The 21725-nt window shown below is 46.4% G+C and overlaps 1 protein-coding gene across 1 annotated transcript in view; it reads left to right on the top strand.

Moving 5' to 3' along the window:
• The window catches only part of LOC135546577 (serine/threonine-protein kinase NLK), an 88137-nt gene that overhangs the window by 61143 nt on the left and 5269 nt on the right, over nt 1–21725 (top strand). The window contains exon 8 of the mRNA XM_064975128.1: nt 13858–13944. Coding sequence (XP_064831200.1) covers nt 13858–13944 — 87 coding nt within the window. The remainder of the gene's footprint in view (nt 1–13857; nt 13945–21725) is intronic.

Here is a 21725-nt window from a genome sequence, read left to right as displayed (position 1 = left end):
GTAGCTACTACCTTGTCTCATCGCTATAACTGCCGTACGGGCTCAGGAGAGACCAAGGTTGAAAGTCATGCGTCCTCCGATACACAACCCAACCAAGCCGCACTGCTTCTTAACACAGCGCGCAGCCAACCCGGAAGCCAGCCGCACCAATGTGTCGGAGGAAACACCCTGCACCTGGCAACCTTGGTTAGCGTGCACTGCGCCCGGCCCGCCACAGGAGTCGCTGGTGCGCGATGAGACAAGGATATCCCTTCCGGCCAAACCCTCCCTAACCTGGACGACGCTATGCCAATTGTGCGCCGCCCCACGGACCTCCCGGTCGCGGCCAGTTACGACAGAGCCTGGGCGCGAACCCAGAGTCTCTGGTGGCACAGCTGGCGCTGCAGTACAGCGCCCTTAACCACTGCGCGCTGGTGGTTCCTTTTAACAGGAGTCTTCAATTTTCCCAGGTAAGAAGTTTTAGGTTGTAGTTATTATAGGAATTATAGGACTATTTGTCTCTATACCATTTGTATTTCATTAACCTTTGACTTTTGGATACTCTTATAGGCACTTTAGTATTGCCAATGTAACAGTATAGCTTCCGTCCCTCTCCTCGCTCCTACCTGGGCTCGAACCAGGAACACATCGACAACATCCACCCTCGAAGCAGCAATACCCATACAGAGCAAGGGAAACAACCACTCCAAGTCTCAGAGCGAGTGACATTTGAAACGCTATTAGCGCGCACCCCGCTAACCAGCTAGCCATTTCACTTCAGTTACACCAGCCTCATCTCGGGAGTTGATAGGCTTAAAGTCATAAACAGCTCAATGCTTGAAGCACAGAGAAGAGCTGCTGGCAAAACGCACGGAAGTGCGGTTTGAATGAATGCTTACGAGCCTGCTGGTGCCTACCACCGCTCAGTCAGGCTGTTCTAATCATAGACTTAATTATAACATAATAACACACAAAAATACGAGCCTTAGGTCATTAATATGGTCGAATCCGGAAACTATCATCTCGAAAACAAGACGTTTATTCTTTCAGTGAAATACGGAACCGTTCCATATTTTATCTAACAGGTGGCATCCATAAGTCTAAATATTCCTGTTACATTCCACAACCTTCAATGTTATGTCATAATTACGTAAAATTCTGGCAAATTAGGCAGCCCAAACTGTTGCATATACACTGACTCTGTGTGTAATGAACGCAAGAGAAGTGACACAATTTCACCTGGTTAATTTTGCCTGCTAACCCGTCCAACGATTGTGCTTTTTTTCGCAAATGCACTTTTGTTAAATCATCCCCCAGCGTTGCATCGATTATATGCAACACAGTACACGCTAGATAAACGAGTAATATCATCAACCATGTGTAGTTATAACTAGTGATTATGATTGATTGATTGTTTTTTTATAAGATAAGTTTAATGCTAGCTAGCAACTTACCTTGGCTTCTACTGCATTCGTGTAACAGGCAGGCTCCTCGTGGAGTGCAATGAGAGGCAGGTGGTTGTAGCGTTGGACTAGATAACTGTAAGGCTGCAAGATTGGATCCCCCGAGTTGACAAGGTAAAAATCTGTTGTTCTGGCCCTGAACAAGGCAGTTAACCCACAGTTCCTAGGCCGTCATTGAAAATAAGAATGTGTTCTTAACTGACTTGCCTAGTTAAATAAAAGGTATAAAAAAAATACAAAAATATTTTTTAAATCGGTGCCCAAAAATACAGATTTCCTATTGTTATGAAAACTTGAAAACGTCCCTAATTAATCGGTCGACCTCTAGTATTGACTGACCTTCATGTCTTAAAGTAATGATGCTTATTTGAGTTGTTCTTGCCATAATATGGACTTAGTCTTATTTGGTAAAAGACCATCTTCTGTATACCAACCCTACCTTATCACAACACAACTTATGGGCTCAAATGCATTAAGAAGGAAAGAAATTCCACAAATTAAACTTTTAACAAGGCACACCTCACAACCGGCCGTGACCGGGAGACCAATAGGGCGGTGTACAATTGACCCAGCATTGTCCGGGTTAGGGGAGGGTTTGGTTGGGGGGGGGCTCATCGCACTCTAGCGACTTCATGTGACGGGCCGGGCACCTGCAGGCAGACTCTGGTTGTCAGTTGAACAGTGTTTCCTCGTGGCTGGCTTCCGGGTTAAGCGGGCGGGTTTTAAGAAGCGTGGTTAGGCTGGACGCATAACTCGACCTTCGCCTCGGTCTAGCCCGTTGGGGAGTTGCAGAAATGAGACTAGATCGCAATTGGATATCATGAAATTGGGGAGAAAAAGGGGGCAAAATACACAAAAAATAATAATAACAATTAAAAGAGGAACACGAGCTCAAACTGTGGAACATTTGAGGTGTCTGTACTCAGCTCTGGTGAGCTCCGGCCCAAGTCAAGCACTGCTTCTTATCCCTTTCGCAAGTAGCCTACAGCTGTGTCTGTTCCAAGCTCACTGGCGTGGGAAACTCTGAGGGCCCTGAATATTTTATCCAATGCTACAAGTTCGCTAGCGCAAGCTTCTGACTGGACCCAAGTTAATAGTTGATACAATGATTCAAGTTCATTGCAGACAAGCCAAGCGTAGCCAATGTGATTTATAGGATATTTATTTTTATCAGGATATTTTCTACCTGCAGGCTGCAGTTTTTATTTGTTGGCTTTATGTAGGCTATGTTTACATAGTTGGCAATGGGAATAGAAGTTACTTTTTAGGTTTGTATCATTTTCATTTAGATAGTATTTTGATTAAACACATGTCAATGATTTTGAGATATGAAGACATTATTATTAATAAATGAAACTGTTCCATGAAAATCTCGATATGAAAACCATAACGGGCACGCAGATCAGTAGAAATTGTGAAATAAATTGCCATTCCACATGAGAAAGGTTGCAGACTCCCCGTGTAGCCTATTACCGGCAACTTCAGGATGGGAGAATTTGTGAAAGCCAACAGGAGCGGGAGGAGAATGGTTGGGTCAGGTTAATTTTTTCCCCCTCTGATTATCTAGATATCTGACTCTCTCTTGTGTCTTATTTCAACAGTCAGCTTAAAGTATCAGACAAGCTCAATGCGTATATAGTTGATTTTATTAAAACACATACGGTATATGGAAAAATACATGTTTAAACATTTTGACCAATCAATTGGTTGAAAGAACTGATGACTTTCGGTCACCAAGATTTGTCTTGTCGGGGACAGCCCTGGTGTTTGTGAGTGTGATCCTACAGTCCTCTGAAGCGCATGTCTTCCTTACTAAGGCTTGACAGATTTGTGTAAGTGGGTCGGATCTCTGTGAAAAGAATGACATAGCCAGTAACCAGCCAATGGTTGATTGGTATTGGGTGTGTGTTCTGTGCGTCTTCCATGTCTGATTTGGGCAGATGGTATCCTGCAGGGAACAGGAACTACAGAGCAAGCACTGTGGCTTTGCCCCCTGCCTCCCATCGACCCACACGCCAGGCCATTCTTATACCTCCTTGCCATCTCCCTACCCCGTGTGTGTGTGTGTACATGCACACGGCCACCACCCACCATCACTGTAAGCAAACGCTGACATTTGGATGACCTTGTCACTCGACGCTCCCTCCCATGTGTGTGTCTCCTGCAGGCTAGGCAATGCGTGGAGCAGGATGTTTTAATCATTTCTATCGACTGACGTTTAGATTACAGACCTGGGGCCGGAAGGGACAGCATAGGGAGAGGAGGGAGGGGTAGGGGAGTGATTGGGTGTGTGGGTTGGAGGATGGTGGTGGGGTCCAAGCCAAAAGGGATCATGTTTCCTGCCACCAGTGCAGTCCCAGGACACATTGTGCCATCTTGCGGTTGAAGGAGGGGGGCTGACGGTAGTCTGAAAAAGTGTATGACGATCACAGAAATGCAGTGGTAGGAAATATATTAACATCTGGGATTAATCTTACACCCCCAACAACCATGCTGGTCCTCTACTTGCAGGGTGGCTGTTCATCTGAACCCCCTCTCCCTGATTCTCACAATTCTATATGTATTGCGATTCGATACTGTGTATTTATTATGATTTGATGTTGCAAAAATATTGCTCACCATATGTCTGCTGCAGAGTGACGAGAGAGTCATGAAAACAAATTGGCTCTCTATTTAAAAGAATATGGAGAACAAGCTTTGAGTTTTGGTGGAGGTACAGCAAGCTAGCACAAAAATAATATTGTGATATTGTCAAAACAATATGATACAGTATATCATCAAAAATAATATCCTGTAATATAACTATGGATTTTCCCCCCATTACTACCAACCATGCTCTACCTGCAGGGTAGCTGTTCAGTGGCTGACTTGCATCTTTCTGTGGGTGATTATTCACAAGTTGACCTCATTCAGTACATAACATCTCTGTAAAAGCCCTGGTTTTAGCTGTTCCTTCAGGTGCAAGTTCAAAGCTTACAAGATGCAGCCAGAGGTCAACACACTTGGAGTTTTTGTGGAGAGTTTGGGGAGCTACGTATTCACGTAAGAGGACAGGCTCTTTGTGAATATAAGAGGGGTGGAGAGAATGAAGCATCACAGAGAGCCCCTGCCCTCTTCTCATCCCCCCCCCATTCTTTTCCCTCTGGAGGAAGTGAAGGACCTGCGAGAGGAGGATGAGAGAGGAGAGGGTGAGAGGTTGACCAAGGGGCTTTGAAGAGGGAAGAAGGGGTTCCTTTTTACGCAATGGGGGTCTGGGGTTTTGGAGCTTGGGAGGGAAGGATGGGTTGAAGAGAGAAGTGAAACATGGCAGGAGGAGGAGCGAGTGCCATTTTTGAAGACAAGGTTTTCCGAGCTGCATCAGGAACGTCATTACATCTGTTTGTTCTCCCAGACAGTGAGAACGTCCACAGAGAAGTACAGGCACCCGGGCTGCTTCTCACTAACCTAATGTAGATTCCTCTCCTCTTCTTCTCACTAACCTAATGTTGTCAGCGATTGGGTGCAGAGATGTAGCAGAGTTTTGAGGTTTTGAGCAACACAACGGAGTTTACTCAAAAAGTCAAGCAAAAATTCCAAATAGGAACAAACATACACACTAGCACATACAACAACCACTAAAGACACCAACAATCACGGACAGAACAGAAATGTATACCAGAGTGTTAAATAAGGAACATGATATTAGAATTGAAACCAGGTGTGTGTAATACAGACCAAACAAAACGAAACTGAAACATGGATTGGTGGTGACTAGAAAGCCGGTGACGTCGACCGCCGAACACCACCCGAACAAGGAGAGGGGGCGACTTCTGCGGAAGTCGTGACAGTACCCCCCGCGCGCCGACACCGGCCTCGGTACGACCCGGAGGACGGGACGCAGGGCGATCCGGGTGGAGACGGTGAAACTCCTGGAGCAATGAAGGATCTAGGATGTCCTCCGCCGTTACCCAGCATCTCTCGCCCGGGCCGTACCCCTCCCACTCCACGAGGTACTGAAGGCCCCTCGCCCGACGCCTTGAGTCCATGATGGCTCGTACGGTATACGCCGGGACCCCCTCGATGTCCAGAGGGGGCTTAGGAACCTCTCGCGCCTCAGACTGCTGGAGCGGACCAGCCACCACCGGCCTGAGGAGAGACACATGGAACAAGGGGTTAATGTGATAATCAGGGGGGAGTTGTAACCTATAACAAACCTCGTTCAGTCTCCTCAGGACTTTAAATGGCCCCACAAACCGCGGACCCAGCTTCCGGCAGGGAAGGTGAAGGGGCAGGTTTCAGGTCGAGAGCCAGACACGATCCCCCGGTGCATACACACATGGGCAGCGTTCCATGTCTCGAAAGAGGGCACACTGCTGGTCAGTGCCGAAACCATTCGTCCACCGCAGGAGCCTCAATCTGGCTCTGATAGCATGGTGCCAGGACCGGCTGATAACCCAGCACACACTGAAACGGTGATAGGTTGGTAGAGGAGTGGCGGAGGGAGTTTTGGGCCATCTCCGGCCAGGGGATGTAAACCGCCTACTCCCCCAGCCGGTCCTGGCAATAGGACCGCAGAAACCTATCCACATCCTGGTTGACTCTTTCCACCTGCCCGTTACTCTTGGGGTGGAAACCTGAGGTAAGGCTGACCGAGACCCCCAGGCATTCCATAAATGCCCTCCAGACTCTAGACGTAAATTGGGGACCCGATCAGAAACTATATCCTCAGGCACCCCGTAGTGCCGGAATACGTGGTTGAACAGGGCCTCCACAGTTTGTAGAGCCGTAGGGAAACCGGGCAAAGGAAGGAGACGGCAGGACTTAGAAAACGGATCCACCACGACCAGGATCGTGGTGTTACCCCGCGACGGGGGAAGATCCGTCACGAAATCCACCAATAGGTGTGACCACGGTCGTTGTGGAACGGGAAGGGGTTGTAATTTCCCTCTGGGCAGATGTCTAGGTGCCTTGCACTGTGCGCATACCGAACAGGGGGAAACATAAACACTCACGTCCTTAGCTAAAGTCAGCCACCAGTACTTCCCAGCAAGGCAGCGCACCGTCCAACCGATGCCAGGATGACCAGAGGAGGGTGACGTGTGAGCCCAACAGATCAAACGATCGCGGACATCAAACGGAACGTACAGACGCCCAGCTGGACACTCGGGGGGGTGACGCCATCTCGATGTCCACGTCCACCTCCCATACCACCGGTGCCACCAGGCGAGAAGCTGGAATTATGGGAGTGGGATCCATGGACCACTCCTCTGTATCATACAGCCGGGACAGTGCATCTGCCTTAACGTTTATGGGAACCTGGTTTGGAGGAAAGGGTGAAAACAAAACGGGTGAAAAACATGGTCCACCTTGCCTGGCGAGGGTTCAGTCTCCTCACTGTTCGAATGTACTCCAGATTGCGGTGATCAGTCCAAATGAGAAAAGGGTGTCTAGCTCCCTCAAGCCAATGTCTCCACGCTTTCAGAGCCTTGACAACAGCCAACAACTCCGGTCCCCCACATCATAGTTTTGATCCGCCGGGCTGAGCTTCCTCGAAAAGAATGCACAGGGGCGTAGCTTTAGTGGCGTACCCAAGCGCTGAGACAGCACAGCCCCTATCCCTGCCTCGGACGCGTCCACCTCAACTATGAACGCTAAGGAGGGATCAGGATGAGCCAGCACGGGAGCTGAGGTAAACAGAGCCTTCAGGTGACCAAAAGCCCTGTCCACCCCAGCTGTCCACTGTAGTCGCACCGGTCCCCCCTTCAGCAGTGGGGTAATGGGAGCCGCTACCTGACCAAAACCCCGGATAAATCTCCGATAGTAGTTGGCAAACCCCAAAAAACGCTGCACCTCCTTTACCGTGGTTGGAGTCGGCCAATTACGCACGGCTGATATGCGGTCATTCTCCATCTCCACCCCTGACGCTGAAAAGCGGTACCCTAGGAAGGAGACGGACTGTTGGAAGAACAGACATTTCTCAGCCATGACGTACAGGTCATGTTCCAACAGTCGACCAAGCACCCTGCGTACCAGGGACACACGCGAGCGGAGTATATTAGAATGTCATCTACAAAGGATTGGAAGACTGATGAAGCATTTAAATGGCCCCACGAACCGCGGACCCAGCGGTCCAGACGTCCGCGGGAGGCCATCAGGTTATCCAGCCGGATAGACAAGTCCACCAGCTGGTCCAGGTTGAAAGTGGTGTCCCTGCAGGCTAGCTCCCTACGAACGTCCTTTCGTAAACTACACCTGTAGTAGTCGATCAGGGCCCGCACGGCATGACGAAGTACTCATATAATGCCCAGAAGTGGTGCTAAATGCTGTCTTCCACTCATCTCCCGCCCGGATACGCACAAGGTTGTAAGCGCTCCTGAGGTCCAAATTTGTGAAGAAGCGCGCCCCGTGTAATGACTCGGTATTTTACCGTGATCTTATTTAAACCTCGATAATCAATACACGGGCGCAAACATCCATCCTTCTTCACAAAAAATAAACTTGAGGAGACAGGTGAGATGGAAGGCTGAATGTATCCCTATCTCAGAGATTCGGTGACATGTGTCTCCATAGCCACCGTCTCCTCCTGTGATAGAGGATACACGTGACTCCTGGGAAGTGCAGCTTCTACCAAGAAATCTATCGCACAATCCCCCTGTCGATGGGATGGTAATTGAGTCGCCTTCTTTTTACAGAAGGTGAGTGCCAAATTGGCATATTCGGGGGGGATGTGCATGGTAGAAACCTGGTCCGGACTTTCCACCGTAGTGGCACCTAAGGAAACACCTACACACCTCCCTGAACACTGACAGGACCATCCCTTGAGAGCCCTCTGTTGCCACGAAATAATAGGATCATGAGAGGCCAACCAGGGAAGACCCAACACAACAGGAAACACAGGAGAGTCGATCAGGAAGAGACTAATTCTCTCCTCGTGACCCCCCTGCGTTCTCATAGCAATGGGCACTGTGACCTCCCCAATTAGCCCCGACCCCAAAGGACAACTATCTAAGGCATTTACAGGGAAGGGCACATCAACAGGAACAATAGGGATCCCTAATCTAAGTGCTAAGGAACGGTCAATAAAGTTCCCAGCTGCGCCTGAATCTACTAGCGCCTTATGCTGGGAATGTGGGGAGAACTCAGGAAATTGTATAGGTCACCACATGTGTGCAACAGAGGGCTCTGGGTGAGTTGTGTGCCTACTCACCTGGGATGACCCACCAGTGCTCCGCCTGCTACCTCGACTTCCTGGAGAACCACCCCAGCACCGACCAGCAGTGTGCCCTCTGCGGCCATAGCTGGTACAGGGAATGGTCCCCCCTCTGGTCCCCCTCATAGCAGCCCCTCCCAACTCCATAGGTGTGGGATCCAAGGTGCTGGGAAATGGAACGGGCGGATCCGGATCCAGACGTCCGCGGGAGGCCAACAGGTTATCCAGCCGGATAGACAAGTCCACCAGCTGGTCCAGGTTGAGAGTGGTGTCCCTGCAGGCTAGCTCCCTATGAACATCCTCTCGTAAACTACACCTGTAGTGGTCGATCAGGGCCCGCACATTCCATCCCGCAGCAGCTGCCAGAGTTCTGAAGTCCAGTGCGAACTCTTGAGCGCTCCTCATCTCCTGTCTCAGATGAAACGGTCTCTCTCCCACCGCTCTCCCTTCAGGTGGATGATCAAAAACTGCCCGGAAGCGGGAGAAGTACTCGTAGTCATCCAGAGTCGAACCTTCCCTTCCCCAGATGGCGTTGGCCCACTCCATGGCTTTTCCAGTCAGGCAGGAGATGGGGGAGCTCACTCTCTCGCGTCCCGAAGGGGCCGGCTGAACTGCTGCCAGGTAGAGCTCCAGCTGGAGTAGGAACCCCTGGCACCCTGCAGCTGTTCCGTCATACACTCCCGGGAGCGAGAGCCGAATCCCACTGGGTCCTGACGATGGAGGGGTGGACATCGGTGTAGGTTGAGGTGCGGGTGGAGGTGATGATGTTGGAATGACAGGAAAGCATCCTCTCTCCCATCTCTACATTGTTTGCAGCACGCGATCCATGGTTGTCCCTAGACTTTGTAACATGGTTGCGTGCTGCTGGACGCGCTCCTCTACTGGGAGAGAAGGGCTGGCTGCACCTGCTGACTCCATTTGAACGGTCCTTGATTCTGTCAACGATTGGGTGCAGAGATATAGCGGAGTCAGGCGCAGGATATAGGTTTTTAGCAACACAGCGGAGTTTACGCAAAAAGTCAAGCAAAAATTCCAAATAGGAATTTTTCCAACTGCAATAACTGGTCCAGTCATATGAGATGTATAGAGAACTTGAAGGAATGCGGCCCTTAGATTCTTTAGTAGTGATTTGTTCTCGTATAGTCTAATGAAATAACCATGTTTTGGGGGGAAAATAGAACACACCTTACCCACCCTGATATGGAGGCTCAGACAGGTCAAAATACCCCATGCCAAATGAGTTTAGAAATCAGAGAAGGGCTTGAAAGCACACCCTCGCCACACTCACACTGTGTATGTGTCACTCCCTCTCTTTCTCTCATGCAAACACGCACACCCCCCAACCACTCTGCTCTACCCTCGAACCGCAGCAAAGCACAGTGAAGGGTTTTCTGCTGAAACAGGAAGCCTCACTGCCAGTCTGCTGTTACCTGAGCTGTCCATCTGGGTAGAGAAGTTACCAGAGGCTGCTACTCACACACTTCACTCTGCTGCTGGAGCACACACAACACACACAATCCAAATAAACCCGCCTTCCCCTTTCTCCAAATCTTTGTACAGAACAGTCTAATATGGCGTTGACATGCTGGTTGGACCCTAGTCTCTGGAGGTTTGTTCAAGTAATTATCTACATCTTTATCGGCCCATCCCATTTTTCGCCAGTCTCATCTCTTAGCTCCAGTGTTTAGTTAAATTTTTTAAATTTTACTAGGCAAGTCAGTTAAGAACAAATACTTATTTTCAATGACGGCCTAGGAACAGTGGGTTAACTCCCTGTTCAGGGGCAGAACGACAGATTTGTACCGTGTCAGCTCAGGGATTCGAACTTGCAACCTTTCAGTTACTAGTCCAACGCTCTAACCACTAGGCTACCCTGCCGCGTTAGCAGCAGGTTTGCATGAGTATACAGTGGAATCACATCCACTTGTCCACACCACCATACATCCCCAGGTGCAACTCTTCCTTTCACAGTGCCCTGCTGTAGCCTGGGAATGCTTTGTTGTTGAATGGCAGATTGATGTACAACTTGTTTGTTGTGCTCTGGGCTGATTGATGGGGGCAGAGAGAGAGGGCAATGTTTGAGGGGAGGGTGTGGGAGAGGCAGGCAGCTTGCCCTGGTTGCCCCTGGTGTAAAATAGCACAGGTGGATGTGACAGCCTGGAGGTGTATTGGGTTATTGTCCTGTTGAATAACAAATGATATAGTCCCACGAAGCCCAAACCAGATGGGATGGTGTATCGCTGCAGAATGCTGTGGTAACCATGCTGGGTAAGTGTGCCTTGAATTCTAAATAAATCATAGACAGTGTCACCAGCAAAGCACCCCCACAACATAACACCTCCTCCTCCATGCTTTACGGTGGGAAATACACATGCGGAGATCATCCGTTCACCCACACCGCGTCTCACAAAGACACGGCGGTTGGAATCAAAAATCTCTAGAGACCAAAGGACAGATTTCCACCAGTCTAATGTCCATTGCTCGCGTGTTTCTTGGCCGAAGAACGTCTCTTCTTATTATTCCTGTCCTTTAGTAGTGGTTTCTTTGCAGCAATTTGACCATGAAGGCCTGATTCACACAGTCTCCTCTGAGCAGTTGATGTTGAGATGTCTGTTACTTGAACTCTGAAGCATTTATTTGGGCTGCAATATCTGAGGCTGGTAACTCTAATGAACTTATCCTCTGCAGCAGAGATAACTCTGGGTCTTCCATTCCTGTAGCGGTCCTCATGAGCCAGTTTCATCATAGCGCTTGATGATTTTTGTGACTGCACTTAAAATAAACTTTCAAAGTTCTTGAAATGTTCCTTATTGACTGACCTTCATGCTCCACATCAACATTTTTCAACCAGCACAGGCTTCATAAAATCACAAATAGCGATTAAATAAATCACTTACTTTTGAAAATCTTCCTCTGTTTGCAATCCCAAGGGTCCCAGCTACAACATGAATGGTTGTTTTGTTAGATAAAATCCTTCTTTATATCCCAAAATGTCAGCTTAGTTGGCACCATCGATTTCAGTAATTCACTCGTTCAACATCCAGACAAAGGAATCTAAAAAGCTGCAGCTAAACTTTGTTCAAACAAGGCAAACCATGTTTCTATTCAATCCTCAGGTACCCTAAAATGTAAATAAACTATCATATTTCATATCGAAAGAAGTATGTTAAATAGAAATGTAAAATTAGCATGTGCACGTCCTCTTTGTCGCATGCGAACAAACTGATTTTCCCCTGAGACTCTTTGTATAAAAACTCAAAATTCTTACTCGTTTTGGAAGGAACCAGCCTGAAACCTTGAACAAAGACTGTTGACATCTAGTGGAAGCCATAGGAATTGCAATCTGGGAGATAGAATTGCATAGGGCCCATAGCTTTCCATTATAAGAGCCTGGGACCTAAAAAATAAATAATTCTGGTTTGTTTTTCTTTGGATTTTCACCTACCATATCAATTGTGCTATAGTCTCATACATTATTCCAACATTTCTACGAACTTCAGAGTGTTTTCTATCCAATGCTACCAATTATATGCTTATGCTGGCTTCTGGGCCTGAGTAACAGGCAGTTTACTTAGGGCATGTCAGTCATCCGAACTTTCGAATACTGCCCCATAGCCTTAAGATGATTTATAAAGAATCTCAAATATAAAATATATTTTGATTTGTTTAACACTTCTTTGGTTACTACATGATTCCATATGTGTTATTTCATAGTTTTTATGTCTTTCATTTTATACTACAATGTAAAAAATAGTAAAAGTAAAGAAAAACCCTTGAGTAAGTAGGTGTTCTAAAACTTTTGACCGGTAGTGTGTCTTCATACTGTACTGTCTTTGGGCATAGTGTGTGTTGGGGGGGTTGAGGAGAAGATAGAATGCAGGGGGGGGTAGGGGTCACATGGGTATCACCACACAGGAAGCTCATCTGTGTCGCGCTGAGTAAAGTCCCTAGTGCTAAGGCTAGAAAAGAGAGCAGAGCTTAACCAACCTGGAGCCTCTTTCTCTCTTTTCTTATAAATCAGGAAAGGAACGCTGGCTTACTGTTCGATGTGCAGGTGTCCACATACTTTTGGTCATGTAGTGAATCATGAAAGTAGATAGACAGATGCATCTATATCTCTATGTTGTCTTTAAAAAGAGCCTTAATTTCCTCTCAGACAGTCTCTTCCTTCAGTGTTTGTCACAGTGTGAGTTTCTGAGTGATGTCTCGTTTGAAACAACGCCATGGCCATTACATCACCAATCAGTGTCTTTTCCTGGGTCATTGTTTGTTTAATTTTGTGGTGCCCCGGGCGGCATCATGGGGCCAGGACAGGGAGTGGGATAGGGGTCCAGTCCAGCCTCACCTCCCTCTCTCTCTCTCCTGCTCTGCTCCCCCTCTCCTCTGCTCTGCTCTCCTCTGCTCCCCCTCTCCTCTGCTCTGCTCTCCTCTGCTCCCCCTCTCCTCTGCGCCCCCTCTCCTCTGCTCCCCCTCTCCTCTGCTCAGCGCCCCCTCTCCTCTGCGCCCCCTCTCCTCTGCTCCCCCTCTCCTCTGCTCAGCGCCCCCTCTCCTCTGCGCCCCCTCTCCTCTGCTTCTCCTCACCTTATCTTCTCCTTCACCTCTCCTCCTCCCCCTCTCCTCTGCTCTCCCTCTCCCCACCTTATCTTCACCTCCTCTCCTCCCCCACTCATCACCTTATCTTCTCCTTCACCTCTCCTCCTCCCCCTCTCCTCACCTTATCTCCTCTGCTCCTCCTCTGTTCTCCCTCTCCCCACCTTATCTTCACCTCTCCTCCTCCCCCTCTCCTCCTCCCCCTATCCTCACCTTATCCTTCACCTCTCCTCCTCCCCCCCCTTATCCTTCACCTCTCCTCCCCCTTACTCCTGGAGAGTGTGAATCACCAGTTGGGGCTTGCACCTGCAAAACCTAAACAAGGTGATCACCAGTGGACTTTTTCCAAACTCTGAGTGAGTGCGCTACTCTTAGAGATAAGCACACAGCGGGGCAATCATTTGACTGCTGTACAAAAACTGTACTACCATCGCACTGCCTTCACAGGTAGATGCTTCTTGTGAATGTCAAAAATGTCATGTTGAATGTGCAGTTCATGATATCATCCAAGCTGTTTTCAATTTTTTTTTAATCCTCATGTAATTAAAACAAGGCCAGCATTGAAATAGCTTTATTTGGTTAAATTGACTGTGCGTATAACTATTTGACTGACTATGTAATTTCCTGTCTCTGCAGCCATCCCTTCCTGTCCTGTACACCCTGTCCAGCCAGGCTACCCACGAAGCTGTTCACCTCCTGTGCAGGATGCTTGTATTCGATCCGGTGAGTAGTGTTTGTGTATGTTTTTGTGTTGTCATGTTTAGCTGTACTTGTGAGGACCAGAAGCCTCCACAAGAATAGTAAACAAACAGAAATGTGACCTACTTGGGGACATTTTGTTAGTCCCCACAAGGAAAAAGGCTATTTCTATGGGGGTTAGTAGTTAGGTTTAGGGTTGAGGATAGGTTTTGGGGTTAGGGAAAATTGGATTTTGAATGGGAATCAATTGTGTGTCCCGACAAGCTTTGGTAAATGAGAGAGAGAGAGAGTGTGTGTCTGCCTGTCTGCCTGTCTGTCTGCCTGCCTGCCTGTCTGCCTGCCTATTGGGAAATAGATCATTATACTCCACAGTAATAGGATGCCATTTCTGCCTAACCAAAGAAAAGAAACAGAAATAATATCCTCATTACAAGTAATGGTTCAAAGGCTAAATGACCTGCAGATTGGACACCATATCTAGTGATGTAAAAAAGACTACTCAAAAGTTTTGGCTCCTGTTAACAGACGGAAGCAGCTTTCTGTCTAAATAACATATCTTATTTTCCTAAAACGTGCAAGTATACCTTATGGTACGAAGACAGTTTTTGCATAATTTCTGTATAGTCAACTACACTACACATTGGAAAGATATGAATTCAACATCCTGAAAAAATGGAACGTGTGGAAGGTGGTGGTAACCCTAAACACCACTGTCACTGACTAATCAACAATCCAGCTTTCGATTGAATGACGTTGGCTTCAATGGCAGCCTTTCACCTCTGGCCAGTGGCCAATCCAGAAAGATGAACAGCTAGAGTGTAAGACTGTTCCCCCAGTGCATATGTCTCCAAGTCCAACCCCTAAAGTGCACTGCCTTGACCCTACTGCCCTGCAACAATATCCTCCTATCATGAGTTAGGTTGACGAGTTGACGGTTATTCACTGTCTTATGCAACAAAGGGAGGTTGATTAACTATGCCATCTTCTCTCCCCGACCCACACGTTTACTTATTCATACACTTAGGAGATGATTAAAACCAAACAATGTTGCATGCTTGTCCTACATCCGTTGTGTGTGTGTGTGTGCGCAGAAACCCTACAAGCATCTAGCGTTGACAGAACACAGGCGGTTGTGTTTATTGGCATCTCCTGACTGACTGGGTAAATAAGATGTGTGCTGTAATGATTCTGAGGCCCTGTCACTAACAGATTAGGAGGAATCTGACATATGGTAATGATGGAGGCCAAATACATAGTTATTGAGGCCTACTGTATACAGGGTTGTCTCATTGAGATCTGGAATGTGGAAATAAGCCAACCTTTCTTTTCGGGTGTCTTCTTCCAGACCAGAGGGCAGTATTTCTCCCCCCTCGTTTCAATCTGGCACATCTAAGTGGGATATTGCTGACTCATCAGATGGTTATTCAGTTGAGGCTGATTTGGTTTGATTCCAAGATCTAGTTTTAATGTGGGGTGTCCTCGAAAGAGAGAGAATGTGCAGTAGACTGCTGTTTGAGAGCCAGCAAATGCTTTATCAAACAGACCATTTGATTTGGAGGGATTTCATAGTCCTGTATGTATTACATCAGTGTGTGTGTAGTCTGTATACATCAGTGTGTGTGTGTAGTCTGTATACATCAGTGTGTGTGTAGTCTGTATACATCAGTGTGTGTGTAGTCTGTATACATCAGTGTGTGTGTGTAGTCTGTATACATCAGTGTGTGTGTAGTCTGTATACATCAGTGTGTGTGTAGTCTGTATACATCAGTGTGTGTGTAGTCTGTATACATCAGCGTGTGTGTGTAGTCTGTATACATCAGCGTGTGTGTGTAGTCTGTATACATCAGCGTGTGTGTGTAGTCTGTATACATCAGCGTGTGTGTGTAGTCTGTATACATCAGCGTGTGTGTAGTCTGTATACATCAGCGTGTGTGTAGTCTGTATACATCAGCGTGTGTGTAGTCTGTATACATCAGCGTGTGTGTAGTCTGTATACATCAGTGTGTGTGTAGTCTGTATACATCAGTGTGTGTGTAGTCTGTATACATCAGTGTGTGTGTAGTCTGTATACATCAGTGTGTGTGTAGTCTGTATACATCAGTGTGTGTGTAGTCTGTATACATCAGTGTGTGTGTAGTCTGTATACATCAGTGTGTGTGTAGTCTGTATACATCAGTGTGTGTGTGTAGTCTGTATACATCAGTGTGTGTGTAGTCTGTATACATCAGTGTGTGTGTAGTCTGTATACATCAGTGTGTGTTTAGTCTGTATACATCAGTGTGTGTGTAGTCTGTATACATCAGTGTGTGTGTAGTCTGTATACATCAGTGTGTGTGTAGTCTGTATACATCAGTGTGTGTGTAGTCTGTATACATCAGTGTGTGTGTAGTCTGTATACATCAGTGTGTGTGTAGTCTGTATACATCAGTGTGTGTGTAGTCTGTATACATCAGTGTGTGTGTAGTCTGTATACATCAGTGTGTGTGTAGTCTGTATACATCACTGTGTGTGTAGTCTGTAAACATCAGCGTGTGTGTAGTCTGTATACATCAGCGTGTGTGTAGTCTGTATACATCAGCGTGTGTGTAGTCTGTATACATCAGCGTGGGTGTAGTCTGTATACATCAGCGTGGGTGTAGTCTGTATACATCAGCGTGGGTGTAGTCTGTATACATCAGCGTGTGTGTAGTCTGTATACATCAGCGTGTGTGTAGTCTGTATACATCAGCGTGTGTGTGTAGTCTGTATACATCAGCGTGTGTGTGTAGTCTGTATACATCAGCGTGTGTGTGTAGTCTGTATACATCAGTGTGTGTGTAGTCTGTATACATCAGTGTGTGTGTAGTCTGTATACATCAGTGTGTGTGTAGTCTGTATACATCAGTGTGTGTGTAGTCTGTATACATCAGTGTGTGTGTAGTCTGTATACATCAGTGTGTGTGTAGTCTGTATACATCAGCGTGTGTGTGTAGTCTGTATACATCAGCGTGTGTGTGTAGTCTGTATACATCAGCGTGTGTGTGTAGTCTGTATACATCAGCGTGTGTGTGTAGTCTGTATACATCAGCGTGTGTGTGTAGTCTGTATACATCAGCGTGTGTGTAGTCTGTATACATCAGCGTGTGTGTAGTCTGTATACATCAGCGTGTGTGTAGTCTGTATACATCAGCGTGTGTGTAGTCTGTATACATCAGCGTGTGTGTAGTCTGTATACATCAGCGTGTGTGTAGTCTGTATACATCAGCGTGTGTGTAGTCTGTATACATCAGCGTGTGTGTAGTCTGTATACATCAGCGTGTGTGTAGTCTGTATACATCAGTGTGTGTGTGTAGTCTGTATACATCAGTGTGTGTGTGTAGTCTGTATACATCAGTGTGTGTGTGTAGTCTGTATACATCAGTGTGTGTGTGTAGTCTGTATACATCAGTGTGTGTGTGTAGTCTGTATACATCAGTGTGTGTGTGTAGTCTGTATACATCAGTGTGTGTGTAGTCTGTATACATCAGTGTGTGTGTAGTCTGTATACATCAGTGTGTGTGTAGTCTGTATACATCAGTGTGTGTGTGTAGTCTGTATACATCAGTGTGTGTGTGTAGTCTGTATACATCAGTGTGTGTGTGTAGTCTGTATACATCAGTGTGTGTGTGTAGTCTGTATACATCAGTGTGTGTGTGTAGTCTGTATACATCAGTGTGTGTGTGTAGTCTGTATACATCAGTGTGTGTGTGTAGTCTGTATACATCAGTGTGTGTGTGTAGTCTGTATACATCAGTGTGTGTGTGTAGTCTGTATACATCAGTGTGTGTGTGTAGTCTGTATACATCAGTGTGTGTGTGTAGTCTGTATACATCAGTGTGTGTGTGTAGTCTGTATACATCAGTGTGTGTGTGTAGTCTGTATACATCAGTGTGTGTGTGTAGTCTGTATACATCAGTGTGTGTGTGTAGTCTGTATACATCAGTGTGTGTGTGTAGTCTGTATACATCAGTGTGTGTGTGTAGTCTGTATACATCAGTGTGTGTGTGTAGTCTGTATACATCAGTGTGTGTGTAGTCTGTATACATCACTGTGTGTGTAGTCTGTATACATCACTGTGTGTGTAGTCTGTATACATCACTGTGTGTGTAGTCTGTATACATCACTGTGTGTGTAGTCTGTATACATCACTGTGTGTGTAGTCTGTATACATCACTGTGTGTGTAGTCTGTATACATCACTGTGTGTGTAGTCTGTATACATCACTGTGTGTGTAGTCTGTATACATCACTGTGTGTGTAGTCTGTATACATCAGCGTGTGTGTAGTCTGTATACATCAGCGTGTGTGTAGTCTGTGTACATCAGCGTGTGTGTAGTCTGTGTACATCAGCGTGTGTGTAGTCTGTGTACATCAGCGTGTGTGTAGTCTGTGTACATCAGCGTGTGTGTGTAGTCTGTGTACATCAGCGTGTGTGTGTAGTCTGTGTACATCAGCGTGTGTGTGTAGTCTGTATACATCAGTGTGTGTAGTCTGTATACATCAGCGTGTGTGTGTAGTCTGTATACATCAGTGTGTGTGTAGTCTGTATACATCAGTGTGTGTGTAGTCTGTATACATCAGTGTGTGTGTAGTCTGTATACATCAGTGTGTGTGTAGTCTGTATACATCAGTGTGTGTGTAGTCTGTGTACATCAGCGTGTGTGTGTGTAGTCTGTGTACATCAGCGTGTGTGTGTGTGTAGTCTGTGTACATCAGCGTGTGTGTAGTCTGTGTACATCAGCGTGTGTGTGTGTAGTCTGTGTACATCAGCGTGTGTGTGTAGTCTGTGTACATCAGCGTGTGTGTGTAGTCTGTGTACATCAGCGTGTGTGTGTAGTCTGTATACATCAGCGTGTGTGTGTAGTCTGTATACATCAGCGTGTGTGTGTAGTCTGTATACATCAGTGTGTGTGTAGTCTGTATACATCAGTGTGTGTGTGTGTGTAGTCTGTGTACATCAGCGTGTGTGTAGTCTGTGTACATCAGCGTGTGTGTAGTCTGTATACATCAGCGTGTGTGTAGTCTGTATACATCAGCGTGTGTGTAGTCTGTATACATCAGTGTGTGTGTAGTCTGTATACATCAGTGTGTGTGTAGTCTGTATACATCAGTGTGTGTGTAGTCTGTGTACATCAGTGTGTGTGTAGTCTGTATACATCAGTGTGTGTGTAGTCTGTATACATCAGTGTGTGTGTAGTCTGTATACATCAGCGTGTGTGTGTAGTCTGTGTACATCAGCGTGTGTGTAGTCTGTGTACATCAGCGTGTGTGTAGTCTGTGTACATCAGCGTGTGTGTGTAGTCTGTATACATCAGCGTGTGTGTGTAGTCTGTATACATCAGCGTGTGTGTGTAGTCTGTATACATCAGTGTGTGTAGTCTGTATACATCAGCGTGTGTGTGTAGTCTGTATACATCAGTGTGTGTGTAGTCTGTATACATCAGTGTGTGTGTAGTCTGTATACATCAGTGTGTGTGTAGTCTGTATACATCAGTGTGTGTGTAGTCTGTATACATCAGTGTGTGTGTAGTCTGTGTACATCAGCGTGTGTGTGTGTAGTCTGTGTACATCAGCGTGTGTGTGTGTGTAGTCTGTGTACATCAGCGTGTGTGTAGTCTGTGTACATCAGCGTGTGTGTGTGTAGTCTGTGTACATCAGCGTGTGTGTGTAGTCTGTGTACATCAGCGTGTGTGTGTAGTCTGTGTACATCAGCGTGTGTGTGTAGTCTGTGTACATCAGCGTGTGTGTGTAGTCTGTGTACATCAGCGTGTGTGTGTAGTCTGTATACATCAGCGTGTGTGTGTAGTCTGTATACATCAGCGTGTGTGTGTAGTCTGTATACATCAGTGTGTGTGTAGTCTGTATACATCAGTGTGTGTGTGTGTGTAGTCTGTGTACATCAGCGTGTGTGTAGTCTGTGTACATCAGCGTGTGTGTAGTCTGTATACATCAGCGTGTGTGTAGTCTATATACATCAGCGTGTGTGTAGTCTGTATACATCAGTGTGTGTGTAGTCTGTATACATCAGTGTGTGTGTAGTCTGTATACATCAGCGTGTGTGTAGTCTGTGTACATCAGCGTGTGTGTAGTCTGTATACATCAGTGTGTGTGTAGTCTGTATACATCAGTGTGTGTGTAGTCTGTATACATCAGCGTGTGTGTGTAGTCTGTATACATCAGTGTGTGTGTAGTCTGTATACATCAGTGTGTGTGTAGTCTGTATACATCAGCGTGTGTGTGTAGTCTGTATACATCAGCGTGTGTGTGTAGTCTGTATACATCAGCGTGTGTGTGTAGTCTGTATACATCAGCGTGTGTGTGTAGTCTGTATACATCAGCGTGTGTGTAGTCTGTATACATCAGCGTGTGTGTGTAGTCTGTATACATCAGAGTGTGTGTGTAGTCTGTATACATCAGTGTGTGTGTGTGTGTAGTCTGTATACATCAGTGTGTGTGTGTGTGTAGTCTGTGTACATCAGCGTGTGTGTGTAGTCTGTATACATCAGTGTGTGTGTGTAGTCTGTATATATCAGTGTGTGTGTAGTCTGTATACATCAGTGTGTGTAGTCTGTATACATCAATGTGTGTGTAGTCTGTATACATCAGTGTGTGTGTAGTCTGTATACATCAGTGTGTGTGTAGTCTGTGTACATCAGCGTGTGTGTGTGTAGTCTGTGTACATCAGCGTGTGTGTGTGTAGTCTGTGTACATCAGCGTGTCTGTGTAGTCTGTGTACATCAGTGTGTGTGTAGTCTGTATACATCAGTGTGTGTGTAGTCTGTATACATCAGCGTGTGTGTGTAGTCTGTGTACATCAGCGTGTGTGTGTAGTCTGTGTACATCAGCGTGTGTGTGTAGTCTGTGTACATCAGTGTGTGTGTAGTCTGTGTACATCAGTGTGTGTGTAGTCTGTATACATCAGTGTGTGTGTAGTCTGTGTACATCAGTGTGTGTGTAGTCTGTATACATCAGTGTGTGTGTAGTCTGTATACATCAGTGTGTGTATAGTCTGTATACATCAGCGTGTGTGTGTAGTCTGTATACATCAGCGTGTGTGTGTAGTCTGTATACATCAGCGTGTGTGTGTAGTCTGTATACATCAGCGTGTGTGTGTAGTCTGTATACATCAGCGTGTGTGTGTAGTCTGTATACATCAGTGTGTGTGTAGTCTGTATACATCAGTGTGTGTGTGTAGTCTGTATACATCAGTGTGTGTGTGTAGTCTGTATACATCAGTGTGTGCGTAGTCTGTATAGATCAGTGTGTGCGTAGTCTGTATACATCAGTGTGTGTGTGTGTGTAGTCTGTGTACATCAGCGTGTGTGTGTAGTCTGTATACATCAGTGTGTGTGTGTAGTCTGTATATATCAGTGTGTGTGTAGTCTGTATACATCAGTGTGTGTGTAGTCTGTATACATCAGTGTGTGTGTAGTCTGTATACATCAGTGTGTGTGTAGTCTGTATACATCAGCGTGTGTGTGTGTAGTCTGTATACATCAGTGTGTGTGTGTGTGTAGTCTGTATACATCAGTGTGTGTAGTCTGTATACATCAGTGTGTGTGTAGTCTGTATACATCAGTGTGTGTGTAGTCTGTATACATCAGTGTGTGTGTGGTCTGTATACATCAGCGTGTGTGTGTAGTCTGTATACATCAGTGTGTGTGTGTGTGTAGTCTGTACATCAGCGTGTGTGTGTAGTCTGTATACATCAGCGTGTGTGTAGTCTGTATACATCAGCGTGTGTGTAGTCTGTATACATCAGCGTGTGTGTAGTCTGTATACATCAGT

This window comes from Oncorhynchus masou, chromosome 9 (assembly GCF_036934945.1).
Source record: "Oncorhynchus masou masou isolate Uvic2021 chromosome 9, UVic_Omas_1.1, whole genome shotgun sequence".
NCBI classification, from domain to species: Eukaryota; Metazoa; Chordata; class Actinopteri; order Salmoniformes; family Salmonidae; genus Oncorhynchus; species Oncorhynchus masou.
Note: the sequence above shows the minus strand (reverse complement) of the source record. Positions and strands in the feature narration are given on the sequence as shown.